Source organism: Silene latifolia, chromosome 7, assembly GCF_048544455.1.
Source record: "Silene latifolia isolate original U9 population chromosome 7, ASM4854445v1, whole genome shotgun sequence".
In the NCBI taxonomy this organism is placed as follows: Eukaryota; Viridiplantae; Streptophyta; class Magnoliopsida; order Caryophyllales; family Caryophyllaceae; genus Silene; species Silene latifolia.
Genome location: NC_133532.1, coordinates 100,046,959 through 100,070,768, shown reverse-complemented (window position 1 = coordinate 100,070,768; position 23,810 = coordinate 100,046,959). Strand labels below are relative to the sequence as shown.

The 23,810-nt window shown below is 37.8% G+C and overlaps 1 protein-coding gene across 1 annotated transcript; it reads left to right on the top strand.

Moving 5' to 3' along the window:
• Positions 1-222: 222 nt before the first annotated feature.
• Positions 223-1,190, top strand: LOC141590413 (uncharacterized). The gene is made up of 2 exons (XM_074411007.1): positions 223-748; positions 910-1,190. The coding sequence occupies exons 1-2, from the start codon at positions 223-225 to the stop codon at positions 1,188-1,190; spliced, it is 807 nt and encodes a 268-aa protein (XP_074267108.1).
• The last annotated feature ends 22,620 nt before the right edge of the window (positions 1,191-23,810 follow it).

The window sequence follows — 23,810 nt, the reverse complement described above, 5'->3', positions numbered from 1 at the left end:
AGTTCTAGGTGAAAGATATAAAGATTAATTTGTGGTGGACACTTATCCAAGAGATAAGAAAGAGTAAAATGAACACAAACGGCCCCACCATTGAAGTTCCTTCTAGAAAAAGCTATTATAAAAAAAAGTAAATGTTTACTACTCCCCATAAATTAAACCACATGCCTTTGTCCTCATAAACATTAAAAAGACCAATCGTCTCCTCCCCTGCAAGCTCCTTCAATGGCGCCCAGGTACTCTATTGTGTTATCTCATACCACTGTGTCAGTGTCGTATCCACTCACGTTGTGTCAGAGACGTGTCACGTGTCGTGTCGGACATCGTGTCGTGTCTGACACGCGACACGCCCCCAACCAGCAGTGTCTGAGTAACATAGATGCTCGTATATGGAATGATTATTTCTCAAACGATCTTATTTATACAAATAATCAAATTCGTAGGAGGTTTAGGATGTGTAAGGAGTTATTTCTTCGTATCGTAAATGCTCTTGAAAATCATGACACTTATTTTAAAAACAATGTTGATGGCATTGGTAGAAATAAAATATCTTCTATTAAAAAATTCACGGTTGCCATTGGTATGCTTGCCTATGGGATGGCAGGTGATGCTGTGGATGGCTATGTACGCATGGCAGGAAAGACTGCTATCCAATGTTTGAAAAAAATTAATGAATGCGTAATTGATATATTTGGAGGTCAATATCTGAGAAAGCCTACAATAGATGACATCGAACGATTACTTCATGTTGGTATGCTTGGTAGTATTGACTGCATGCATTGGCGACGGGAAAATGTCCAACATCCTGGCATGGCATCTTCACTTCGGGTCACCAAGATAAGCCGACTATGCTTCTTGAAGCCGTCGCCTCGTATGATTTATGGATTTGGCATGCGTATTTTGGAATTGCAGGTTCAAACAATGATATAAATGTATTAGATTGTTCTCCGATTTTTGATGAATTTCTCGAGGGTCGAGGTCCAAATGTCCAATTTACAGTGAATGGGTCACAATACAATATGGGATACTATCTTGCGGATGATATCTATCCAGAGTGGCATGTATTTGTAAAAACAATCCCACGAGCGCACATGTTATCCGAGAAAAGTTATTTGCGAAACATCAAGAAAGTGCGAGAAAAGATGTTGAAAGAGCTTTTGGGGTGTTATAAAAAGGTTCACAATTGTTGCTAACCCATCACGTTTCTGGAATAGAAGCGAAGTTGGAGATATAATGAAAACATGTATTATATTACACAATATGATAATTGAATATGAGAGAGATGAAAATGATCTTTCCAATAATTTTGAGTATGATGTCGCTCAAAATCAGGAAAACAAGCCTGAAATTATAAATGGTGTTCTTCCCAATTATTACTCTCATCGTGAACAATACTTTGAAAAAAAATGCACATGGTGCCCTTGAGGTTTGCCCTTTTGCACGATATACCCAAAATTTTGATCCGAAAAACTTTAAGAGATTATAACTCGTGTTTAAGAAATCGAAATGTGACGAGGTTTTTTTTCAAATCGATCGTCTTTTCGAGAACTACGATTTGAAAAAAAAAATTCATCAGTTTCAATTCTTCAAGAGATATGGTTACTCAAAGTTAGTTCGGTTTAAAAAACTTTGACATACTAAAACTCTTAGCCACGGGATCAAATCGACTATTTTTTTTTCAAATCGTAGTTCTCGAAAAGACGATATTTAATTCCGATTTCTTAAACACGAGTTATGACCTCTTAAAGTTTTCCGGATCAAAATTTTGGCTATATCGTGCAAAATGGCAAACCTCAAGGGCACCATGTGCATTCTCCCTTGAAAAAATCATCGTCGAATTCGTAACCGAGCCTATCATCATCAACTTCAAGATGACTTGGTTGAACACATATGGCATCGTTCAGGGGATATTTAATTATTTTATCTCGTATTTCTATTTATTCTGTTCAGTTTTATATTATGTGTATGTAATTCTCTTTCGTATCTTGAAATTTAGTTTGTAATATTATTTCTTTTATTTATATATGGGTAATAAAAAAATTATGTCACAAGGTTTTTTAATAATTGATTTATTTAAGTGAAAAATATGTCATCATAAAATAATTGAAGATATAGATGTAATGAAATATAAAAGTAAAATAAGTTGAGTGGAAAGTTGAGGTGGCAAAGTCTGAGATGAGTATGAGGATAAAATGTATTTTTTAAGTGAGTCTGACGGAGTCTGAGTCTGAGTTTGAAGAATGAAAAGTTAGTGGAAAGCTGAGGTGGCAGAGTCTGAAGTCTGGATATGAGTCTGTAGATAAACTTAGTCTTAGTAAACATTAAATTAAACAACTGAGTTCACTTGCACTCAACCCGCCCCATTTCCGACGGATACAACACTATTCACTCCGTCTCCCCCTTGTGACGGATATAGGCCGTCTTCAATGAAATGTTGTGATATTAGTTAGAAATGTTGTCGTATTAGTTAGAATGTGTGCATAAATGTTGTGATGCTAACATCTATTAATAAACATGATGCCATTTGAAAATGATATCATCTTAGTCTCAAAATGTAATCATGTTTTAAATGTTACCATATTAGTTAGAATGTGCTGTCATATGTTTTATTTGAAGGGTTCCTTTAATGTAATATAGTGGTAACTTTTCATACTCATTTATGGATATTTGATGCAACCGCAGTCGATAAAAATGGACATAACAAAGTCCGATCGACATTGAACAAACCTCAAATCAGTTGGAGGCGACAACAAAAAAATTAGAGTTTGACCATACCTAAGAAAGAAAGTCAATCGAGCTAGCAACAACGTCCACTCTCATATGACTTGGGCAACGGGCTAGAGGACATCAACATTGGGAAAAAGCTAGGACGTACAACCATTGCCGCTGAGAAAGCACCGTTAGACACCAAGTACAGTCTTCAGTACTCCCATGCTAGAGAAAAGCAGGAAGCAAATAACTTGGGCGGTCCTCCAAAGGGGGCTTTAGTAAATTATGTTTAATTAAAACTTCGTAGTTGGTTTGAGGATATGTTATTTTGGAATAAAATTATAGTCTCTTATGAATGTAGGAGATCTAAGATAATGTTGGTTTTGTGACCACCTTATCATAAAGTGGCATCAATATCTATTTAAATTAAATATGCGCATTTCGTAATAGTATTAACTATGTCACCATAAACGTCTAAAAATGTTATAATTTTGTTAAACAAGTGACCACTGAAATTATAAAATACTTCAAATTTTCTTCATTTAAATTACAAAATGTATGTTTAGTTAAACTGGTGACATATTGATGTGAGATGTTAATATTTAGTTAAAATGATGACATACGGATGTGAAATGATAACAACTTGATCACTACAAAATGTGACCATAAGCATCCATAAATGTAATAAATTTAAGTATGTAACCATAAACATCCATACCGATGTGAAATAGTAACAATTTTAACAATGTCAGCATAAACAATTTTCATATGTGACCATAAGCATGTACAATGTTACCGTTTGAGAGTGTTTAATTTTGTGATTAGGTGATAACAATTTTAGTTTAATTGGTAACATATTATATTAAGAGATTATAGTTGCCTTATATGTGACCTTCAGTTCTAAAGTAGAGTTGCACAAAAATTGATAATTTAATTTCTAATATTATTCTGAGATAGTACAATGTCACCACTTGAGAGTGTATATAAATTTATGATTAGATGGTAACAACTTTTTTAAATGGTAACATGTGCAAATAACTACGTTGAGTGTAATGTTACTTTCTTGAAATTGTAATAATTTGAGCACTTCAGATTACAAACATACTTTTGTAAATGTTATAACAACCTTGTACATAGCATGTACAACATAAAATCTTCAGATTATAAACATAAGCTGTAAATGTTATAATTACGCTCTTTTTCTCCTCTCCTTCGTTTCAATTGTAACACCCCCATACTCCAAGTGCCTTACCAGGACCACTCAGGTATGAAGACATCACCATCTCGGTTGCCCGAGGTATGATAATCAAATAGACAAAACAGAAACAACACTTATTATAAATACTTTAATGAATGAATACAATCCTTGAAACCAAACTGAAAGTACGATGCATTAATCCAAACTATCTGTTCTCAACTGAAATGTAAATAAATGCTAAACTACAGCGGAAGACTCTATCGTCATGTCGTGGCCATCCCAGCTATCCCAGTACTCATCTCTATACCTGTTCAATATCTGCTCACCATCCCCGAATGGATCACCGCAGTTTACAAAACAACACCGGGTCGAGACTAATCACACAATCAATATAGATAACAACAACAAGACAAACAGATAAATTGAACCGCCACACACACACACACATCCAACCAACCGTCTCAATCACCGATCGTCCACTGGACCCCCAGCCAGGGGGACCGCAGCCCGTTCCCACCTAAGCCCCGCTCATCGTACGAGCGATAACCCCGTCCATTAATGTGCACATCCCCTTTCGTGGCGGGTTCCACGAAGGGCGAAACTAGGGCGTGAGATCACTCCCGCAAGTGACCCCACTCAGCCGAGAACGCATCTCGAGAACCATCAACAAACACAACCACAATCACAATCACAATTACAATCATCACATCAATCAACTAACTACAGCACATCACCAATATCCCATTATGGGACTAATACTGAGTAGGAAATCCTACCTGGAAAGCACAACACGCAGACGGTATCTACAGCTGTATCAAAACGCCTCTTCTACGAATCCTCCTCCTATCATATAGCACATAAAGACTACACATCACAAACTACTCATAAAAACCCCCAAACCCTAAATTAGGGTTTAACCAAACTTAGCAAAACATTATAAAAATTATATTAAAAGCTTACCCTCGACGCAAGGAATCCAACGACGCGAACTACGCTACAAACTGACCGTCTGAACTCCGGGAATTGTCAAGAACGCGATTAGGAAGAAGACTAGTTGCTTTCTCTCTTAAACAGGTTTTAGGTTTTGATAAAAGTGTTTTAGAATAAAGACGAATATGTTTAAATACCTAAATCGCGTAATTAACAAAACCCGAGAAAAACCCCCGATAAACCGGACACTCGATCGAGTACCCAAGGTACTCGATCGAGTACCCCCCTACTCGATCGAGTGCCCCACTACTCGATCGAGTGCCCAACAGTCGAAACCGTTTATCTTCGCAACTTGCCCTTACTCGACAGAGTAAGGGCTACTCGATAGAGTACCCCCCCCCAAGACATAAATACGGAGTATTACAGTCTTCCCTCCTTAAAAGGAACTTCGTCCCCGAAGTTCAAACCACCACTAAAACAAAGGTACTCCAAAACATTCCCGACCCAACACCCAGCACAAAACTCAACATAAAACACGCTACTTACTCAACCCATACTCTAAAAACAACCATACTAACTCGACCAAGACACAACAATATAACTAAGAACTCAAAAACTCGACCAAACATAAAACATGAACTCTTAACACCCACTCCACCAACTATGTTTACTTCCTTAACATGACTCACGATATCGTATCCACCACATATATATCTCTCACGACACCAACTTCATACATAACCAACCACCAACCACTAACACTGCTAGCTCCATAATATCATCCACTATCAAATCCAAAATCAAGACCCTCATAGGCATCAAACGGAATGTTACATTCTACCACCCTTAAAAGGAACTTCGTCCTCGAAGTTTACTCAGACTCATAACATCATCCTCCAACTGTCAACATTATATAAAATATTCTCATACTCCGAAGCATCACACTACTACAAGCACGGCCATGGCCTTTTATAAGTATTATCCACAAAACAAATCCCTCCTTTACGCTACGCTAACACTCTACTTCCAATTATATTACAACATGCACCACCATGAAACTCTCTTTTATTGCATCCTACTCCTCTTAAGATAAATGTTACGTCCTCGTAACTCACTAATACTAAATCCTTAGCTATATTATCTCATTATCCTCATCACCACCACATGTCAAAGATAACCGCCTATAACCTCATTTCCATAACCACTCCTATTTCTCAAGGCTCTCTTACTTCAACAGTTCTCATACTTCAAATCACTCTGCACACCCCTAACCTATACCATAAGGCTCGTAGCAAAATCACCATACTAACTCTCCATTATTACTGCAAAACAACATACTTCTTTATGTAAAGCACCTATCACCCAAAGGCATAACTCACGATCCACGCTCGTTACGTACACTCACCCTAGATCCTCAAGTTCCTTTCTTTTATTACCGCAAGCCTCATACATAACTTAACACGACACTAATTACTCAACGCCCTACACTCACTGTCTCAACAAAGGATTATGAACCACCTGCATATATCAGATCATTACCACACATGCTTTACGAATCACTTGTCATTACCATGTCCACTAAAGCCTTATCTAGAACAAGATCAAAAGTACTGTAACAACTCCTGACAACTGTGTCCCATCAACAGAACACTTATATACCATGACAACAACGAAAAGATAGACAACTCTCTTTCATATCATACTCTACCCTCATACCAAAACTTAACTGCTAAGAAACATCTTCTCTTTAACATATCCATACTTTATTTATTTAGTTCCATCAATCTACATATCGATAGTATTACTAACTGAGATAAACCATACATAAACCATACATATTGGACTCGTGATGCAACAAAACAACATTCACATGCGATTTAGACAACCAAGCCATTCCACCATATTATTCATGCTCATTGGCTAACTTCAAACTGTATAATTAAATGACACAAATCAGTTCTCCTCTTATGCAGGAATTCGTACACATAATAAGCCATAAGGTACCAACTACAAATAGGTTTCATATGCCCACCTTTCTAACATGAATATCATATTATATGTACCTGATTCCTCCAATTTACAAGTCATAACCTTATATTTTAAATCAATAACATATACTTGGATTTCCATGTGACCAACCACTTCGATGAATAAAGCTCAAACAATGAAGCGTAAAAATCAATACATTTCAACATGAGCATACTTTATCCTAAATCTAATGATACGCAATTTAAGCCAGTTTATCATGCTACTACCTTCACTTCCTCATATTACCAACATGAATTTACCAAATGTACATAACTATTCACACATATATATGCTCGATGTCATAGTCATTGAATTCTTCCATTATCATGGTGATTACATTATTAGTGCATTACGAAACGTACTTGAAACAACCATACATATTATCAACGATACTACACTCCATTCTAGCACAATTATTACTCTTTGTCATAATTAACAACATGCTCGACAATTCAACCTGTACCAATCGTTCAATTATCATCCATGCCCATGTCTTCCTCATTAACCGTTACATATCCCTTATCATGCAAATTTTAATTCATGCAATGTTCAAGTCACTTATAGCCCTATATCCATTGTATACAATTTTAAATCAGATTCATTCGAATCGTTATGTTAACTAGCTAATTCTTGCATCAACAAATCACTGTCTAATTAATCAAATCCCACATTTGCAAATACCACAAAACATGTTGTCACTTAAAAAAAATCATCAATAAATAGCCATTCATCCACATTCTGAGCTATTACACTTTTAGAAAATACAGAGAGTTATCGAAAAAAGGAGAGTTGGAATTAAGTCTAAGATGCAAATAATCAATTTATAAAGATTTTTCCAAACCGATGGGTGCAACCAGAATGTTATCAGGCATTTGTCACGTTTTTGGTCAACATGCAAAAATCATAACTAATTAACGACACATTCATATCAAGTGAGTTCATCAATTCGGAAATATCTACGAGTCTAATAATTAGGAAAGTTGGAATCACTCAAAAATCATATATACATATCAAATCAAATTTTTTCCAAATTGGTTAGTCGAAATTAGCATTGTGCAGTAACATTCTGACCACTGCTCAGTAAAATATTCGTTTCTCTTAATTCGTAACTAGTATCGGCATGAAACCAGCGGCAAATGAAAGCTAACACATATAAAATTTAGTTAACATATCTTAACCACATACAAAATAGCAGCCAAAACAAATAAGAGGCAGAATATGAGAAATAAATCATCTTTCAGTCTTTATTCTTTGCAATCCTTTATGCTACTGTACTTGTGTTCCCCAGGTACTTGCCCAAGCGTTTATCATACCCAAAGTAACAAACTTGACATCACGTATTACAATTGGTCATAAGATTCAGTCACATAAAATGAACTCGGTCGAGTACTCGAGGTACTCAGTCAAGTACCACCCACTCGGTCGAGTACTGACTCTACTCGATCGAGTGGCCACATTCCAGAAACTACAACTAAATCACAAACACCCGCACTCGCTCGAGTGCCAGTGATACTTGGTCGAGTACTGCATACTCAATCGAATACCTGAGGTACTCGGTCGAGTACCCTGCGCAATTCTCAACAGCGTCTAGTTTTCGTAAAACGGAAATATCTCCCTCATTACTTGGTTATTTTGGGCATGCGACCTATCATTTGAATCTTAAGGGAACAAGCTCTCACCTCCAATTATAATCACATCAAAATTATTACTATAACTCGGCTTATGACCATTTAAAGACAGCCCTTGCATAATCGGACTTCATAAAAATCAAATTTTTTTAACAAAACAACTTAAACATTACCAATGCAAACAATAACAACTGAATACTTCTAAAACCAGTATAATAAGTGAGATTTTATCATACCAACATGTAAATTAAACACAACATTCAATATGTATGACAAAAAGACGCCTTTCTTCAAATATTCAATTCCTCTATACTTGCATTGTAATACCACAGTTTTCTGAGTGTAGTTTACTCGGACGAATATGGCTAACTGTAATACCCATCTTTTTAGAGACCCGTTGACTGACCCTAGACACCTATCTAGACCTTCGGAAACCTTACGACCTAACCTTGTGACGTTATAACCCTTTGATGTGTTGGTTACTCGATCTAGCGGAAGCTACTCGATCGAGTAGCTTAGTCACTCAATCGAGTAGAGGCCACTCAATCGAGTAAGTTGTTACTCGATCGAGTAACGGGAGTTCAGCGGGGAATTATAAATCATGATATCGTGAAACCCAAATCATTTCTTCTCCTTCTCTCCCAAACCTAGATGGCGTCATATCACTTCTCTTTCTCCATGGTTCATCTCCTTGAGGCCTTTAAGAGTGGTTACACCATAGGGATGGGATGCTTGAGTCGGGTAGCGGTCTTGACGCTGGATTGCTTTGTATAGGTATGTTGCCATCATCATCATCTACGTCTCCCCTTGGATTCAGTTGTGTTTATGGCAGTAGTAATAGATGGTTATGCTGGTTGTTATAGGTGGTTATGGTGATTGCTTGTTGTCTTGTGGTCATGCGCGGAATCGCTGCGGTTTGCTAAAGGTAGGTTTTCCTACTCAGTACTGTTGGTTGTCTAGAGTGTCGATTGTTGTTGTATAATTGGTTTAGTGTCGTTGTTGATGGTATAGATTGGTTATTGCTGATAATTGTTGTTGTGTAATGTAGTTGGTTGTGATTGTTTGTCTGTGGTACTCGAGGTGTGTCCTCGGCTGAGTGGAGTCACTTGCGGGAGTGGCTTCACGCCTTTGATTCGCCCTCTGTGGAACCCGCCACAGAAGGGGATGTGCACATTAAGGAACATGGGTTGTCGCTCGGATTAGATGAGTGGGGCTTAGGTGGGAACGGCTGCGGTCCCACACTGGCGGTGTGGATTACTGGTTGCGACTGGTAATCTGGCAGGACTAGACCTTCGGGCAGTCAGTGGTGTGTGGGTTATTGGAGGAGATGATGTTTGCGTATTACTGTGTGTTGTGTCTGCCTTTCGTATTTGTTCTTTCAGTTGCTGACCTTGTGTGGTGTTGTTCTGTTGTCTTCTTGTTTTGTGTCTGCCGTGATCCATTATGATGAGCAGTCGGTCTTAGCAGGTTGATATCTGGATCATAGCTGGGTGCATGGAGGGATGAGTCTACCACGAGTCATGGTAGAGATAGTTTCATATAGTTGATAGTAGTCACGAGTTGTACCTTTGTTTTGTTTTAATCACTTGTAATTTAATATAACCGTTCTTTTTTCGATATTTGATTATTACTTTCCTCGGGCAACCAAGATGGTAACGCCTATATCTACTAGGGAAGGTCTTGTTAAGGCTCCTTGGTAGATGGGGGTGTTACACTAACTCGACCGAGTAGGGTGTCCTGTGTTTTCTGGTCAGGTTACTGTCCAAGAACACTCGGTCGAGCTTGGAGATACTCGGTGGAGTACCCCAGGTACTCGACCGAGTATCCGGTATGACGGGATTAATTTTTGCGGTTTTGATTAAGGTGATTAGAGATTATAAATTACGTTTTAACTGTTTACAAACCCCTTTTACAAAACCTAACGACGTTCATCATCTCTCTAATCACCCTAATCACTCTCAAGGCTAATTAATCGATCGTTAGTCTAACTTCCGTCCTTTGTCCCGATTTCATTGGTAAGTTTCTTGTATATTGTTAATCTTTAATATGTTGTCTTTAGGGTTTTACCCTAATTGTTAGTTTGGGGAAAAGGATTTTTTTGTATGGTTGTGACATAGGCATGATTGTGATTATTGCTAGGTGAAGGATTCGTAGAGGAACAATTCTAGCTTCCGCTAGTTGCTTGAGATTCAGATTCGTAATAAGGTGGGGTTTTCCTACTCAGTTGCCTGTTTAATTGATTTAAGACGATAATGATTGATGTATTGGCATGATTAGTATTGTGATTGAATTTGTGATTCTTGGATGTTTGGCTTGTTTGTTGTTTGTCTATGGTTCTCGAAGTGCGTCCTCGGCTGAGTGGAGTCATCTTCGGGAATGGCTTCATGCCCTTGATTCGCCCCTTATGGTTCCCGTCACAAGGAGTGTGTGCACATTAATGGACTTGGGTTATTACTCGTTGTGATGAGCGGGGCTTAGGTGGGCAAGGTTGCGGTCCCTCACTGGCGGTGAGGATTACCTGTTGCGATGGATAATCTGGCAAGGATACACACTTAGGTGTGTAGTCGGTTAGTGGTTACTAATGAAGTTTGGAGTATGGTTTTATGATTATATTGGATTGTATTGGTTGTATTGGTTGTATTTGTGATTTGTTATCTTGATTATTCAGTGAACTGACCCCGCTTATGTTTTATAAAACGATGGTGATCTATTCGGGGATGGTGAGCAGATATTGACAGGTGATGAGCTTATGCTAGCCGCGGGATCGAGGATGGGATGTCATCATCTAGAGTCTTAGCTTCCGATGTCTTAGTCTTTTGGATACTTTACAAAACTGTGGTGATCCATTCGTGGATGGTGAACAGATATTGACAGGTGATGAGCTTATGCTAGCCGCGGGATCGAGGATGGGATGTCATCACCTAGAGTCTTAGCTTCCGCTGTCTTAGTCTTTTGGATACTTTATGAGATGTAGTTGGTTTACATTTCTTATACTTGGGTTTTAGTTTTTAAGACATGTAATAAGTTAACTTTATACTTTAATAATTATTATTTGATGGTCCCTATTGATATACTTACCTCGGGTATCGAGATGGTAGCGCCTTTATATGTTAGGGTGGTCCTTGGTTAAGCACCTTGGTATATGGGAGTGTTACACACATCACTACTTTTACCAATTCGTGCTCATTCTTCTCCACTAATAATACACATCACATCTCACCCATTTGAAACATATTTGAAACACCTCATGATTGATACCATTTGTTATATTCATCACATTTTCATGCCAACCACATTGCTCATAAAAATCATCAGATTACTCACATATCCACATAATCGACATCATGATATTTCACCTTTTATAAGCATACATACATCCACTCTATACACACATACAAACACGCATATTTACAACGATCCCCTCGACACACCCCATAGTGACCGGCTCGAAGTTGTAAGGGCCATAGTGCGGTCTTAGGACGTCTCCCAAACCTTTGCGCTAACTCCAAACAATTCCTACCCGGGTTCATTTTATTAGACGCCCTATGTTCTTTTTGTTCATTGGTTTTAGGTTCCAAAATCGTCGCTCTGATACCACTTTGTAATACCCTCATCTATCAAAGTGCCTTACCAAGGCCTACCTTAGGAAATGAGAGCATTACCATCTCGTTTTCCCGATGAAGTATGCGTCATAGTTACCATAATGAAACAAGTTTAATAATTAACTTTAAAGAAAAGGAAATACAAGTCTCAAAAATCCAAATGTCATACAATAAAACCAAAGTAATGATAATATTTAAACTCAGCAAAAGCTAGAACTACAAAACATGTGATGACTCTTCCCGTCTATATCCCGTGAGCTACATGAACATCCAAAACCTGCTAAGCCAACTGCTCACCATCTCCTAATGGCTAACAACAGTTTTGAAAACAATTAACTAGGCAAGTCAACTGCATAACCAAAATAAGAACTCACAATGATACAATGCAATCAAACTGTAACCAATCAATCCTCCAACTCCAAATGAAACCAGTAACCGACTACACAACGAAGTGTGTAACCCTTCCAGGTTCCCATCGCAACGGGAAACCTACACTGCCAGTGGGGGACCGCAGCCTTGCCCACAAAATCCCCGCTCATCGCAAAGAGCGAACCTGGATCATTAATGTGCACATCCCCCTTGTGACGGGAGCCACAAGGGGAGAACATGGGGTTGGAACCATCTCCCAAAAATGGCTCCATAATCAATCGAACAACCAATGTAATCACAATCCACAATCATAATAATAATCATATTACCAACAATCAATCATAATCACATCTTATAATCAATTATACAACCGACTGAGTAGGGAAACCCTACCTTTTAGCAATATTCCGATCACAAGCAATCAATTATGACCTTTCACATATCCATCACCTACATAACATAATTATGTATAATTACTACAAAATCAATCAATTAACCATGCACATAACCTAGATTCATCATAACTTAATAGGAATCTCGACTTAAAGAACAAACTCGACTTTTCCTGATTTTCCAGCACATGATAGACTCGGTATAAAATGCATAACTAATTCCAGAAAAAAACAATCGATGCAAGGTCAATTGTATTGAAACCCCATGAGTATTATCTACCACTCCTATCTACCTAAGTTTTCTCAAATTCCAAACTTATCAAGGGTTTTTAGACTGATTTTCAAAATCTGACAAAATCCGTCGCATAAAAAGTATCGATTTATAAAACGAGCTTAAACATCATTTTTTTGGTAATTCCAAATCCTATTGTCATCTAGACTCTACAAAGAAGGTGTATGAAAAATATCCAAAACTTAATCGACATATAAATTAGGTTTTCAAACCATTTTCCATAACCAAATCAGGTTCGCGGATTTTTTAGCGATAGGTTCATATAAATCACCTAGAGCAATCTATAAGGAATTAGGTTACGAAATTTGATATGCGTAAACTAGACTTAAAATAAATGGGACACTTTATTTTAACGTTTCGAAGAAGAAGACTTTTAGACAACATAAATAATTGAATGAAATCGACTTACAATCAGGGGAATCGAATTAGGTTGAAATAGGGGAGAAATCTCCAATCAATTGAAAAGCTAGCCAATCTATTCTTTCTCTCCCTTTCTCTAGGTTTAGAAATGACCTTAGAGATGCTAAATGAAATTAAAAATGACTTAAGAGTTATTAACGAAACCATTGCTCAAAACAGAATAGAAATCGTCAAACTCGCTGAATCGGTTTACTCAGTCAAGTGCACTCGGCCGAGTGACACACAGTCGACCGAGTACTAACCAAGTACTTGACCGAGTACTCCAACTAAAATACAGAGTATTACAAATGTACTGCACCATTTGACTCTATGTTAAATTTGAATAGTCTCTTTAACTATGCATGATGTTCTAACTGATGTGACTCGTATTTACGCACATTTAGTTCCTTAACTAGCCCTGTTCCTAGGCTTTCTAGCTTGCATTAGGGTTGTTTCTTATCTTTAGCTTCCTATTTTGCATATTCTATGAGGTTTTGTGTCCTTGGTAGGGGAGGAGTGCTAGCCTTGCTTAAATGGAACAAAACGGAGTTAAATTAATCGCATCTAATACGTGCATTTTATATAGGTATTATGTACTTCATTTGCACGTATTTCAATGCATTTTGTGTAGTGTTTAGCTACAAATGTCCCCCGAATTGTCTACTTTGGTTTGTCTTCTATTATTTGCAGGTATGAACCGAAAATGAGCATAATCAAGCCTAAAACATTTCCCTATGCATGCATTTAGGAGATGAATTGAGTCGGAGCTTGCAAACTACTATTTTGAGATGCGCAAAAGAGTAAGATAGCTAGGCGAGCAAAGGAAGAAGTTCAAATTGCCAGTGCCTATTTTGAAGAGCCATATCTCGAGTTCTACAACTGATTTTCAGATGATTCCAATAGGAAATGAAAGCTTGTCCTCTTAGCTTTTCAACGCCACCAGAAACGCCCAGTTTGCCCAAGTAACGAAGAAATGGAAGCCGTTTGAAGTTCAGTGCGCGGAGCAGGAATTGTGCGCTGGAAAGTACTCGATCGAGTACAATTGTGTTCGATCGACTCCTTTTTCTACTCGATCGAGTAGTGCCTATTTGATAAGTTTTCGATCGAGTACCTAAAGTACTCGATCGAGAAGTTTTAGCTTGGTTTTGCTCGATCGAGTGATATAAAAGTCCTCGATCGAGTAAAAATCTTTTGGGCTCGGGTTTTTTCGCTTTAATTCTTTATTAGGTCAAATAAAATCCTATTTCTTATAAATATGAACGATCAGACGTCATTTGTACGACACGATATACATTAATCTTTTCTCTTTCTCTCTGTTGAACGTTACACTGCTTCTCTTTTCGGGATCTTAGTCTGTAATCTCTTTCCTTACTCTCTCTACTTAATTCTCTTTTTCATTTGCAATGTTTATTTCTTCTTTATCTCTCGCTCTCATTTCCTTTATCATTATGTCTAGCTAATTATCCCTGCTAGGATTTAGGGGAGTCGATGATTATTGTTAATTAGTTTGCAGATCTGTCGTTGTTATTATGTCTCTGTTGTTTATCACTGCTCTTAATTGTAACTAGTTGATTGAATCGATGCAATTAGCTTATTTAACATTGGTAAGCCTTGACCTAGACCGGAAGGTTGGAAGGGGTGAGACTTGCAGTGAGCATTAGGGCACTTTAGTGAGGGCGGAAGCTAAGCTATTAGTGTTTTAGGGCGAATTGAGACCGGAAGGAGATATTCGTTGCCCCTTATACCGATACATCGACTAATCTGTGACCTTAATTGCAATAACTGATGTTCGTTGATGACCCGACAATCCTAGTTTTTTCTCTTTCTTGTTAATTTCTTTTATCTTTAATTCTCTTCCCTTAATCTCATTAGTTTAGTTCAAACAATTCAAAACCTCAAATTGTGACCTTAGACAGACCAAATAGACAAGTAGATAGTGACCGTCTCCCTATGGAGATCAACCCTACTTACTGCTAGCTTCTGTTAGTGTAACTAGGTATTTTATTTTTGGTACCTGACGACGGTATCAAATTTTGGCGCCGTTGCCGGGGAGGCAACTACTTTATTTGCCTGTTTATTTTTGTCTGTCTTTAGCCTCAAGGGATTTTTCTCTTGAGGTCGTTCTCATCTTTTTCTTTAGTGCTGTTTTGATAGGTCCTACAGGTCCTACCTAGACAATTCTAAGTAAAAGATCGTCAAAGGGAAGGCTTGAGTACCTTTGACCTTCCACCTATGTTCCATTCTATGGCGCAGAAGGTGGTTTACTGTGGGAGATGTGGTGCTGCTGGGCACAATGCAGCTATTTGGATGGCAGAGAACGACGAGGTCTACGCGTTCAAGCACCGTAGACGAGCTAGCCATTCCGTTGTAGTTGTGCCGCCACACCTACCTTATCAACAAGGCTATCAAAAGCCTCCGTTTGTCTGGCCACCGTAACAAAAAGTTCCTCCTCCTGATAAACAGAAAGATGAAATTGCTGAATTGAAATCTTTGGTGAAGGAGCTTCCACTCTAATTGCACGAGCATGACAGATTTAATTACACTCAAATTGATGAGCTTGAGTCTAAAATAGCTCAGATAGCAGCTGAGTCGAATATTAGGCAACCAGAGAAGGTATGCGTTACCTGTACCGAGAGTGGTCTTTCCCATGAAGGACCCGCGTTGCCTAGTGCTGCTGATGATTTGAATGACTCGGATTACGATGATCTATCAGATAATGACGCTTCACACAAAGATTTATGCATTGAAGGGCAACTTTCACTCGATCGAATGGATTATAACGGTCGATCGAGTGAAATAACTAAAGAAATGTTCGATCGAACACATTACACCACTCGATCGAAGAGTTCTTTTGAGGAAGTACTCGATCGAGCGGATTCATGTACTCGATCGAGTGACTATCAAGAGGAAAGCTCTCGATCGAGTACTAATTTTACTCGATCGACTGATTTGGCCAGTAAGAGCAATGATTTGTCACTTGGGTTCGTCTTAGATGACAATTTTGACAATGACAATGGTTACGGTGAATCTCCTCTTTTCAAAGCCGAGCTGGATGCGCTTAAGGCTGCGACTTACGGGACGGAATCCACTGAGAGGGGTGATGATAAGACAGCTGAGTCGGTAATTGCTCCTAGCACGGATGAGGTAATATATTCTTTTGTCAATGATTCCGATTTTGAGAGCAACCCACCTGAGGTAGTTAGCGATAATTTTATTGTTGTTAGTATTAATGTACGCTATCTCATATGACTCCTATTTTTTCTTCTTCCTATGATCTACCCCCTCCCAGTTGGACAAGTAATTTAACAGTTTTTCACCATACTTGTCATTGTTAATTTGTTAATCTGAAACGGTATCCTAGATTATTATTAATTGCTCTCGAGGTCCTTTATTTTGTGGATAAATTTAGGAGATGTCATAAGAAATTTGTTAGGCTTAAACGTTTATACATTTTATTTTCCTATGCTTCTGTTCTACTATGGTGCTACTTACAGTTTTGTGTAGCACATGCGCAGCTATTTGATCGGTTGCTGCGTGCTTTGAGCTGTTTTAACCAGGCCAAATTAGAGAGGCTCGTTGAAGAAAAGAAGGTCGAGCTGGGACCTGTCTAAAACTAGCGCTGTCCGGGAGGCAACCCGGAGTTTATGCTTTTTAGTTGTTTTTCGAACATTTCATTTTTTATTTTGTTTAATAATCAGTCTTCTCGATCGAGTTCTTTACTTACATCGATCAAGCACTTCCACAGCCCATTTCACTCGATCAACTAATCTACTCTCTCGATTGAGTTTTCTTGCTTTGATTCGCTTCCTATGACGCCACTATGAAGCTGTTTGTGACCTCCCATTTTGCTGGCTGGTTTGGGGAGGTCCCTTTCTCACGTATTCTTGTGAGTTTTCCGCATCTCCACTCTCTCCTTTTTAGTTTGCATTTTCTTTCCTTATCTGTAAGTACAATGAGGGCATTGTACGGTTTGGTTTGGGGAGGTTATGCATCTATATCTGTGTCTGCATTCAGTTTTTATTGCATTCCTGTTATCACGTTTAATTTTAGTATGCATTGTTCTTTATTATTTCTTAAAAAAAACGAAAAATCAAAAAAATTTCACGTTTAATTTAGCATATAGGTTGAGTCGGAACGATAGATTTCCGTGATGATATTGCATTGTAACTTGTCATTTTTACTTGAGCCTTGCACTTTATTGACATTTATTAGCTGAGTCTTACGCATATCTACGAGTTTTTGTTCAAATTTAGCTGACCGTGTAGACTTGACCTGATAAATTGGCAACCTACTTTATAATTTCAAAGATTTAGAGCCATATAACTGGTGACATCCATGACCAGTTTGCATAGGAATTGAGAGTAGTACTCCTTGCATAGCATGTTTATCATTTTTGCACATTTATGACATTCGATTTCTCGTTAAATGCATACATTCGGGTTTGTGGTCGGTGTCACATGTAGGGAGGCGCTTGCAAATTTCCCTTTTTACATTTTTCACCCATTTATCTCCACTTAAGCCAAATTTAGCCTTTCTGACCCATTAGCTACACCCAAAGCTAAGCCTGCCTAGTCAAGCTAGTTTAGTGTCTCTTTGTGGTATGTTGATCCATTACGAGTTTGGCTCGTTTTTGTTGTTTGGAGTTAGTGGAAAATAAAGGAAGGGAGGATGAAAAAAAAATGAAAAAAAAGAAATTGGAAAAAAAAACATGAAAAAGGAAAAACGTGAAAGGGAAAAAAGAAAAAAAAAAAAAAAGAAAAAATTTGGAAAAATTGACAACCACGTATGATCAGAAGGAAGAATGAAAGTTAGGAAATTTGTTTTTGAGTTGATTTTTGAGACCGTTTGCGTTCATTTCTATCTTGTGACGGTGTCACTCCTCCGTTTTATTTATACATTTTTTTGAGGAGATAATGTGTTTGGATAGTGAGATGTGTGCCAATGAAGGGTACTTGTGTTTATTTTCAGTCAGTTGAGATTCAGACGGTCTTATATGGTCCTGTTTAGGAACTAGCTTGACACTTTTACCTCCATATTTCCATAATTTGTTTTGCCTTTTCTCACCTGAACCTCACTTTCCTATACTATTTGTAAGCCCTCGGCTGTGACTGATATTGTTGGTTGGAATGTATGTATGGTACTTGAATCGTCTATCATTTTTGTTGCATGCATGTTATGTAGGTCGCAGTATAGGTGAGTGGCTGTTTCTCTTTCTCTCTTATACATATACAATTCACCCTTTGCTTCATGAGAGAAGAGTGACCCGTGAGAGTCCGATTTTATTGGTCTTGCAAGGTCGACAGGTCAGCTTTATTTATGGACATCTTATAACTCGTTTGCGTGTTGACCGTTGTAGCTGTAACTGTTGATTTCTGTTGCATTAAATTGGTTCAAGTAGACAAGTTATAGCTAGCTCTGAGCTTTCTTTTTCCATTCCATTAGTTTTGCATATAGTGTGCTTGGGGACAAGCAAATGTTTGGTTTGGGGAGATTTGATACGTGCATTTTATATAGGTATTTTGTACTTCATTTGCACGCATTTCAATGCATTTTGTGTAGTGTTTAGCTACAAATGTCCCCCGAATTGTCTACTTTGGTTTGTCTTGTATTATTTGCAGGTATGAATCGGAAATGAGCATAATCAAGCCTAAAACATGTCCCTATGCATGCATTTAGGAGATGAGTTGAGTCGGAGCTTGCAAACTACTATTTTGAGATGTGCAAAAGAGTAAGATTGCTAGGCGAGCAAAGGAAGAACTTCAAATTGCTAGTGCCTGCTTTGAAGAGCCATATCTCGAGTTTTGCAACAGATTTTCAGGTTATTCCAATTGGAGATGAAATATTGTCCTCTTAGCTTTCCAACACCACCGGAAACGCCCAGTTTGCCCAAGTAATGAAGAAATGGCAGCCGTTTGAAGTTCAGTGCGCGAAGTAGTAATTGTGCGCTGGAAAGTACTCGATCGAGTACAATTGTGTTCGATCGACTCCTTTTTCTACTCGATCGAGTAGTGCCTATTTGATAAGTGTTATAAAAGTCCTCGATCGAGTAAATCTCTTTTGGGCTCGGGCTTTTTCGCTTTAATTCTTTATTAGCTCAAATAAAATCATATTTCTTATAAATAGGAACGATAAGACATCATTTGTACGACACGATATTCATTAATCTTTTCCCTTTCTCTCTGTTGAACATTACACTGCTTCTCTTTTCGGGATCTTAGTCTGTAATCTCTTTCCTTACTCTCTCTATTTAATTCTCTTTTTCATTTGCAATGTTTATTTCTTCTTTATCTCTCGCTCTTATTTCCTTTATCATTATGTCTAGCTAATTATCCCTGCTAGGATTTAGGGGAGTCGATGATTATTGTTAATTGTTAATTAGTTTGTAGATCTCTCATTGTTATTATGTCTCTGTTATTTATCACTGCTCTTAATTGTAACTAGTTGATTGAATCGATGCAGTTAGCTTATTTAACATTGGTAAGCCTTGACCTAGACCGGAAGGTTGGAAGGGGTGAGACCTGCAGTGAGCATTAGGGCACTTTAGTGAGGGAGGAAGCTAAGCTATTAGTGTTTTAGGGCGAATTGAGACCGGAAGGAGATATTCGTTGCCCCTTATACCGATACATCGACTGATCTGTGACCTTAATTGCAATTAACTGATGTTCGTTGATGACCCGACAATCCTAGTTTTCTCTCTTTCTTATTAATTTCTTTTATCTTTAATTCTCTTCCCTTAATCTCATTAGTTTAGTTCAAACAATTCAAAACCCCCAATTGTGACCTTAGACAGACCAAATAGACAAGTAGATAGTGACCGCCTCCCTGTGGAGATCGACCCTACTTACTGCTAGCTTCTGTTAGTGTAACTAGGTATTTTATTTTTGGGACCTGACGACGGTATCAGCATCTAACGACCAAGCAACAAGGAGGAAACCAATACTAAGGCCTAAGTCAATAAAAAACTAAATGGGCAATGACGAAGGACCCCCGCGACCCATAAAGGATCCCCACGAGTTAAGAGGCGGCCAAATAAAGGAACAAGCAAAACCACCCTTCAGGACGGGCGTCCCAGAAGAAGGACGGGCGTCCCAGAAGGAGGACGAGCGTCCCAGAAGGAGGACGAGCGTCCCAATGTTAAGGACGAGCGTCCCAAAAGTAGGACGGGTATCCCTCAGTGCAGGATAAGCGTCTATCCGAGGAAGGTCGTGCGTCCCATGCCAGGACTTGCAAGGCGTTGGACTTCATTTAAGGGGCTTAATCGTCATTTAAGCCCTTAGTAAACCTAATACTTGTACTTAGTATAAATACTCCCTTGTAATAGGAGATTAGAACCAAGTTACTTTAGGAGATTAGATATCGATTAGCTTAATTACACTTTAATCCTTCCTTAATTATTGTTCAATAACTTTTACATCTAGTTGGGTAATTGAAGATTATTTGGGTTTATTTGGAGAATTGACAACTCTTCATCATCAATCAAGTTTTCTTCTATTATTCTTTCCTTTCCATTTTGTTCATCACAAGTTTGGTACCATTCCTTTACTCCCTACTTAATTATTGCTTATTGTTTTACTCTCCATCATGTTTATGCTTGTTAAGATAATTGACACCATTGTTAACATGATTCCCATAAAAATGGATGAGTGAGTAGTTCCCTAACTAAGTTTAGTGGAAGATTAGGGGAGTTAATCATGGAGTAGATCTTTACTTAATAAGTTTATATGAATGCTTGCTTGTTGTAATTTCAACTTATGCACTTGTTATGCTTGATGAAATGCTTGATTGACAACCTAGCATGATTCTCTTATCCTTTCAACAAGACTTGAAAGACATAAACTAACTCAAGCCTTGTTAGACCATGCATATAGTAGAATAGGGAGAACCCAAGTCGTTATAGGTGTTGTAAAGTTGTGACCGACTCGGCTCCGAGACCTAAGTCTCCCTAGGAATTGTAAGATATTGAAGAAACCCAAAGTTCCACATGTGAGGGTTGCCCCACATTGATAAAAGAGGAGAAGAATTACCACTTTATAAGGCAAGGGGCTACTCCCTCTATCGCCAATTGGTTTTAGAGTGGAACCCTCTTGGGCCTGCGTTGTGGACTCTTTCTCTTCCGTTTAGGTGCGGCCCAGGCCCATTATTGAATTTAACATGTTATCAGAGCCCGTGGCTAAAAACCTGGGTTTCATGGGCCAAAAGTTTGCAGACGGACGAGCAAAATTGCTCAGTTGAATTTGTCCGATCTGAGTTGATACTGGGCTAAGTTTACAGCTGGACGAGCAAAGTTGCTCAGTTGAATTTGTCCAGACTGTGTGAAAAGTGGGCCTCACATGTGAGGGGGAGTGTGAAGAAACCCAAAGTCCCACATGTGAGGGTTGCCCCACATTGATAAAAGAGGAGAAGAATTACCACTTTATAAGGCAAGGGGCTACTCCCTCTACAGCCAATTGGTTTTAGAGTGGAACCCTCTTGGGCCTGCGTTGTGGACTCTTTCTCCTCCGTTCGGGTGCGGCCCAGGCCCGTTGTTGAATTTAACAGATATAAACTAACTCGATTTCATTACAACAATAAATTGCTTGCATCTATGTAACTTATTTATATGATCTCACCATGATTCCCCTATGAACCCATGACACCCTAGTGCCTTTAATCAATTGTTTACATCCTCATTTACTTACCTTGCTTTGCCTTCCATTTGTTTACAATTCCTTTGTCAAGTAGTTTAGATTACATTCTCAACTCAAATCAAGTTATGACACTAAGGCATAATCACTTGTATTTGATAGCTTAATTCAATACCCGTCGCTTGGGATACGGCCTTTACTTACCGCTCTACTAAGAGTAGTTTGTTGAGAATATAAATTTTGTTTAAGGGCATAGACGACAAAGTCACATGACTAACCCATATTCTTTAAGCATTTTCGTACATGTATCTTCAAATTCGTCTAATTGTAACAACTGTTGAAGCATTTGCTGAATAGATTTTGAAATGGCCGATCATGCTTTAAGGATCTAAAGTGAGATTTGACTTTTTGTTGTATGTGCCACTGACAGAACCGATGTCTGGTTGCTGGGTAAATCTAGATACATTTCCAGCAATAAACTTAAGATGTTTACACACTAACATTTAATGTCACTAGTGGATAGTTAGAATGTTTTCAACTTAGTTAGAATGTTACCACCTAATTCTACAAAGAATATATAATCAAATACCATCTTAGTGGGGGGAATATAACCATTCTAAAAAGTGTGTTACTTGATTTTAAAGAGTCTTAAGATCAAAACATATATTTATTCAGAAGGTGACATGAGGGTTTGTGTACAAATGTTATCATATTAGTCTGAAATGTAAGCATTATATTATATGTTTGTTTGCAGTTGCATAGATCTTATAGTGACAACATATTCAATAAACATGGTGACATATTGGCTCTAGGTAAAAATGTCACCACCTTAGTCTGAAATGTAACCATTTTTACGAGTTATTTGATTTAACTTGAAAGAATGTTAAATGAGAACATATATGAATACAAGTGGTGACATGAGGGAGGGGGTAGGAGAGTGGTATCATCTTAGTCGTAAATGTAACCATTTTACAATATGTTTCATTTGAATAAATCTTATAATGATAACATATATCAATGAACATGCCGACATGCATGTGAGTTTGTGTGAAAATATCATCATCTTAGTTAGTATGTGTTGTCACTTTACAAAATGTGTAAAACATCCATCATCTTATTAAGACTGAACATGGTGATATATGTGATTTGATTTTAACAGTCTTAAAATAGAAATATATATGCATTCAGATCAATGACAAAGCTATTCTTTGGCCAACTGGGCCATGGCTCGGGCAGGAATTATATAAATTATTTGCATATGAGTAGCATTGATTATGTGTAGTAGAGTTGGTAAGGTTATAATAGAATTCATGATAGTGTTTGGTAGATCAAGTGTTCGACTTCTGCATCCTCCCTTTTTTTAAATATTCCAGCTTTTTTTTAAATCATAATTTTACTTTATTAAACTTTATACTTTAGTTTTTAGTAAGTTTATCAATTTATTTACATAAAATGAATCTAGCCGTTTTCGACTTTAGTAAGACTGACATTGTTTTGGTAATATCCAATTTCATACTCTTATTTATTATTGTAATTTTGTAAACAATTATTTTTATTGGGGAAAGATTTGAATATTATAGTAAGCTCTTTACAAATATACTAACGTTTTATTCTCGTTTGTAAAATGATGTCTGCGAAGTTA